The sequence below is a fragment of the Mobula hypostoma genome, chromosome 9 (genome assembly GCF_963921235.1).
Source record: "Mobula hypostoma chromosome 9, sMobHyp1.1, whole genome shotgun sequence".
NCBI classification, from domain to species: Eukaryota; Metazoa; Chordata; class Chondrichthyes; order Myliobatiformes; family Myliobatidae; genus Mobula; species Mobula hypostoma.
The window spans coordinates 102842569-102848716 of record NC_086105.1 but is presented as its reverse complement, the minus strand read 5'-3'; the positions used below and the strand labels follow the sequence as shown (position 1 = coordinate 102848716).

General features: G+C 39.8%; 1 protein-coding gene across 1 annotated transcript; it reads left to right on the top strand.

Moving 5' to 3' along the window:
• The first annotated feature begins 5019 nt into the window (after positions 1 to 5019).
• LOC134351324 (hemoglobin subunit alpha-like) lies at positions 5020 to 6148 on the top strand. Its single transcript, XM_063057399.1, has 3 exons — positions 5020 to 5172; positions 5423 to 5630; positions 5905 to 6148. The coding sequence occupies exons 1-3, from the start codon at positions 5078 to 5080 to the stop codon at positions 6028 to 6030; spliced, it is 429 nt and encodes a 142-aa protein (XP_062913469.1). The 5' UTR covers positions 5020 to 5077; the 3' UTR covers positions 6031 to 6148.

Genomic DNA, 6148 nt, shown 5'->3' with positions numbered 1-6148 from the left:
GCACTTGGGTGTTCTGGAAATGGTCTATTGTGTATATTCATCACTTCAAAGCTGATAAAGTTCCAATGACTCATCAACAAATGTTCAGCGGCAACTCGCTGTATCGATGCACCAAATATTAGAAGGTAGCCCGATATGGAGAAAATGTTGTTGCCTGTGATCTTAAGCCCAGTTCTTTATCTAGAAAAAGGTTGCTTTACAAAAAAAATGTAATTATCCTTTGTCCCACACTTTTCAAACCTGCAGATATACAGGCACACCAAAAAGCTGGCATCCTGAGATAGACTATACTCCCCATCTCCATACTCTGATGATCCAAAACAGCTTTTACAAATGTTTCAACAAGCTGAACCCAAATAACTGTAACCTTTCATAACATCAGGTATCTAAATCAGCTTTCACATCACATTAGGTTTTCATCACAAAACTAGCTTTCTCAATACATTAATTAAGTACTTCTACAAAACATTTGAAGTTAAATATTATAAAATTATATCCTTCACTAAGTTAAATAATAGATGTTGCTTCAATATTAAACAAATTGTACAAAGAGAGTGGGTTGTGTAATTGTGTATTGCTGCAGCAGAATAAAAAATGAGTTACAGTGAAATGAACAGAAATATTTGTGAGAAATTCAGAGCAGTTGACAATTCAGTCCCATTCACTTATTGCACATTTGTACAATATATATTGCAAAAGAAAGTCAAAACGGACTGTTATAATTATATATTTGAGTTTAGGAAAGAAATAACATTGGTACAATGAACTGTTCTTTTTCTCTCAATCTTGCACTAATATTGTTTATTTTTCACATTGAAATTAAGTATAATTTATGTAAATTTAAGTTTATATTAACTGCAGTTTGTCTTTGTCCTCCTATGTACCGCTGTCATGCTACACAAGAGTAACTTTCATGGCTTTTATGCCCTGTGTGAACTTGAACTTCAATTCTTTTTCCAATCTTCCAATCCAGTGTGCTGCATTCAGTGTTTACAACACGGTCTCTTCTACACTGGAGAAACCAATTGCAGATCGATGATAATTTTGCAGACTATCACTATTCAATCCTAAAGGGTGACCCTGACCTTTAAGTTGCCTTTCATTTTATTCCTTCATCTCACTCCCACTATGATTTCTCATTCTGCGGCCACGAATACAGTTTCACCAAACCCAAAAGAAGCTCAAGGAACAATCCCTCATCTTCCCTGCAGACAACTTGTAGTTCCAAGATACAAGAGATTCTGATAACTAGCCTCAAACAACAGGAATTCTGCAAATGCTGGAAATTCAAGCAACATACATCAAAGTTGCTGGTGAACGCAGCAGGCCAAGCAGCATCTATAGGAAGAGGCGCAGTCGACGTTTCAGGCCGAGACCCTTCGTCAGGACTAGGGTCTCGGCCTGAAACGTCGACTGCGCCTCTTCCTATAGATGCTGCTTGGCCTGCTGCGTTCACCAGCAACTTTGATGTATGTTGCCTGATAACTAGCCTTCCTTGTTTCTGTTAGAACTGCTCAGTTTGATGCTTGATGACATTCACTCAGGTTTTCTCTCTCCGTGGATCTCCCTGATCTTCCAAGTATTTCCAAAAATTCTCTTTAATTTCAGTTTTCCAACCACTGGAGTTCCCTACATCTCAGTGTTCCACCACTTTATTTGTCTCTCTATTTTCTTCATTCCTCTTCCTACCTATATTCATCCTAGAAGTTCATTATTTGTGAATACTGGGGAGGAATCGTCTCTACCCTAGCTAAGATACTCCCTTCGTTCTCTCCTCAGACTGAAAGCTTGTTTTCACATTTTTCCCATTTTAATGAAAGTCACTGATATGTTTCTCTCTCCTCAAGTGCTGCCTGGCCTGTTGAGTACCTCTAATGCTCTTTTTTTCTATTTCAGTCTTTCAGCATGTACGATATTTTACTTTCCCTTGATAGAGTTATTTTGGGATAAACTGCAGAATAGAAGAAATATCGACAATGTGAAGGCAGAAGGGATTAGTTTAATGAGGCATGATTATCTTAATTAACTCAGCATAGGCAGTTATGTGTTCTAAGGGGGTGTTAGGGGAAATAGAAATCACCGGGAGACATTCAAGATTCTTGGGGAGGTGGTAAGCAGAACCCTAACTTGAGACACGAGATCGATCTTCTACATGGAGATGTGGCATACCTAGCCAACCTGTATGATGAAATTAACATTCTGAATATGAAACTGTAGGGTGAGAATTTCAACTTAATCCAGGCAAAAAGTATCGAAAGCTTGGAAATATGTAAGCAAAACATTGGGAGAAGAATGTTCTCACAGTTTCCCTGCAGGGGAAATGTGGCACTTTCTTTCCCAGACGGTAATTTACAAGAATATTGCTTACAACTTCAGTCACTGAAGGAGGATTTTCAGAATAGTTTCAAGGATTTGAACAATCTGCAATTTCCTGATTGAGTAATTAACCCATTCTTTTGCAAGATGGAAGAACAGGAAGAGAGCTTGCAAGGAGAAATTATAGAAATTCAGAATGATGAAGAGACAAAAATGCTTTTCAAAAATGTCAGCTTTTGTGGTATGTGGCTACACAGTCATACGAAATTTCCTGGTTTTTGGAGAAGACCCAAACTGCTCTTCCTTGGATTTCCATCCTCTTACCTTGTTGAAAGAGGCTTTAGTGCAGTAAACTATATATTCACAAAAAACAGAAACCATTTGGACATTGTTACACATGGGGACTTAAGGTTTTTGCTGTCACAACTTGAACCAGTTGCTTCAAATCTTACTAAAAACCATCAAGCTCAAGGATCACATTAATATTGAAGCTGCTGTACAGTGCGCAGGTAATGAGTAAGCTGGGTATAAAGATAAATAAAAATTTAAAGTGGAATCATATTCCTCATGTTAGCACATGGTAGACATGTTCTTACACTACGGGGGCATCAGAAAGAATATTTTGCTTAAGAGGGGTGTTGACAGTTATGAAGGTGCTTTAGGGGGGACGTTTGGCTAAAAAAGGGTGGGAAACACTGATCTACCTTATTCTGTATACAGAGCATATTCAATTATAACACCTTCAGTCCTGTATTCAACCTTTTCAATTTTGCCCACCTTATATGTTGCAACTCATGCTGTTCACTGCAATTTTGTCTCTCCTCACTACACAGTGCCTCTCTTTGTAAACCATCTACCTCATCTCCTGCATAATCATCTGACTTTCCTAAGATACTTCTTGCATTAAACAATACACAGTTCAAGACACTTGTCGTACCATGCTGACATACTTTTGATTCCAAACTTTGTCTGAGATCTTACCGACATCTGCCTCCACGATCTCTCCGCTAACTGTTCTGTCGCTCTGGTTCCCAACCCCCTGAAACTCCAGTTTAAACCCCACATTAACAAACTTTCCTGCTGGAACATTAGTCTCCCTCCAGTTGAGGCACAAACTACCTCTTCTGTACAGGTCCCACCTTCCCTGAAAGACAGTCCAGTGTTCCAAAAATCTTATGCCCTCCCTCCTACACCAACTCCGTAGACATGTTTTAAACTGTATAATCTTCCTAGTTCTGGCCTCACTAGCATGTGGCATGGGTAGCAATCCTGAGATCATGACCCTAGAGGTCCTGCCCTTTAACTTAACACCTAACACCCTGTGCTCGCTATGCAGAACCTCATTGCACATTCTACCCATGTCATTGGTAACTACATGGACCACAACCAGTTAAGTTCACCCTCCCACTTAAGTATGCAGAGGACTCAGTCTGAGATATCCCGGGCCCTGGCACCTGGGAGGCAACATACCATCCAAGAATCCTGTTCTTACCCACAGAACTTCCTATCTAATCGTCAGTGCCTCTGGACTCAGTGCCAGAGACCTGACCACGACATTCCTCTGTTAGGTCAACACCTACCCCCAAGAGTACCCAAAGCGATCGTTGAGGGGGTTGGCCACAGAGTACTCAACACTGACTCCGTAACCTCGTTCCCCTTCCTGACTGTCCCTCAGTTTCCTGTGTCCTGAACTTTGGGTGTAACTATTTCTCTTTATGTCCTGTCTATCACTCCTTCAGCATCCCAAATGATCTGGAGTTCATGCAGTTCGAGCTCCAACTCCTTAATGCTGATTTTTTGCAACTCCACTGACTCTTCTAATGCTTCTGCTCAGTCACGCTGGTTACTTGATGTCTGGCAATGATGGAGTGGAATTTTGCACTATCTAAGGTTTGTGAAGAACAAAAACATTGACTATGCCTGCTTAACTCTAATATCAGACCACCGACTTCATCAGTCTCTGTTTGGTCAGGCCTGTAACCTTCTACTGAGCTGAGCTTGTGGCTGACTTTTCTTCTCTAAATGTCCCTGTAACATCAGCTCAGATCACCCATGTCTATGAAATTCCAGACCAATTTTCCAAAGTTGCCCTGGTCGTCCTGACACCCTACACCTTCCATCACCTGTGCACAAATAAATCCTTCAGCTGCATGTTAATACACTTCATTTACGTGATTTTAGACCTACACACTTCCTGGTGCAATGTAGCTACATTATCATTCATTCTGTCCAGTCAGTTCTGTGCAGTGTACACAGCAGGCGTTTTGTGAATTTTGGAAAACCATGTCTCCCCGCACACTGAGGTTAAACAGTTGTGAAATAAAAAGAACGAGGGTGAGCAGGATGAATTTCAATAGGCGATACAGCCCAAAGTAACAACAAAATGAATTAAACTTATTATATCATAGTTTGGAAAAGCATATTGATTAATGAATATTAATGTTCATTTACTGATAACTTATATGGCAATAAACTAAACCTTTACAATTGTGCATCAAATGAAATGTCTGTAGGTAGTGTTTAGCTTTACTGGAACAGGATATCTTTGCTAACAGTTGTATGTGAAACAGACGATTGGCTCTCTATTGACTATTGTCTCTTATCATTAGGTTACGTAGACCATGAATCAGGACCCACAACCAATGGGAAAAGTGGGGTGGAGAGGGTGTAGCTCAGAGTGAATTACAATAAATATGGACACATCAAGCCAGAGGCATCTCCTGGTTAATGAGAGATCTGAAAAAGTGAGAACTCTGCAATAATGGTACTCTCTGGCCCCAACAAACAGGTTATAGAGGAACTGGGCAACCACATCAAGGCAAATGCTGAAGCTTGGGGTGCGGAAGCTTTAGCCAGGTAACCTTTTTAGGTTCATAGTATAATTAATGCATTTTCAGCTATTATTTGTAATCGTTAACATTTCTTTGCATTTCTCTTGAACAGTGAGACCACTAATAAATCTACAAACACATTCTCTGCATAGAATTGAAGCTTTTCCAAAATAACATGATTGCTGGTCTGAAGAATAACAGAATTTAATCCTGTGAGATGTAGTGTATATTGTGTCTGCAAATAATTTCTGCCTTCATTTTCCATGTTTCTGAAGGTTGTTTGAGATCCACCCTCAAGCTAAGACATACTTCCCAAATTTCAATGGCTACAAAGCCTCTGACCAGCCTGTCAGAAGACATGGTCGCATTGTCATGGAAGCTGTGGCGGATGCAGCCCACAACGTGGACAACCTGAGTAAACATCTGGAAAAACTTGCCAAGAGACATGGTGAAGAACTTCTTGTGGATCCTCACAACTTTCAGGTATGTAACAGTTTTATAGATTCTTCCTCATTGTCATTACACAAACTATGTTATTGTAATTAGATCAGCAATCCTGAACTTTCAACTTTATTTAGTTGAAATTTCAGTGGTCTTGAAGTGTAGTCTTGTTCAGTTTAGCTGGGAATACTTTTTCCTGCTACACGATACATAGGAAAGTAGTCAAAGTACAAAGAAGCAACACTTGTTTAATGGGTAAAATCATCCATTGACGATATTAACACTGCCTTATGTTATTTATTTTTCACTTTTACAGCTGTTGGCTGATTGTATCACGGTCACTCTGGCCATTCACTTGCCTGCATTCTCCCCAGCAACCCACTGTGCTGTCGACAAATTCCTTGAGTTGCTCGCGCATGAATTGAGCTCCAAGTACCGCTAAAGACACAATCAACAAATTATGGTGAATGACCACAAGATCATCATTTAATTCCACAGTTTGTCTTTGATTAATTGTCATAATTGAAAAATTGAGTTAAATAAACTTTCACTTCAATCAA

Bases quoted from the DNA above. Each gene is read 5' to 3' on its own strand.
- LOC134351324 (XM_063057399.1), top strand. From the start codon at position 5,078: ATGGTACTCTCTGGCCCCAACAAACAGGTTATAGAGGAACTGGGCAAC. The intron at 5,173-5,422 runs GTAACCTTTTTA...ATGTTTCTGAAG, and splicing joins GGTGCGGAAGCTTTAGCCAG to GTTGTTTGAGATCCACCCTC. The intron at 5,631-5,904 runs GTATGTAACAGT...TCACTTTTACAG, and splicing joins TGGATCCTCACAACTTTCAG to CTGTTGGCTGATTGTATCAC.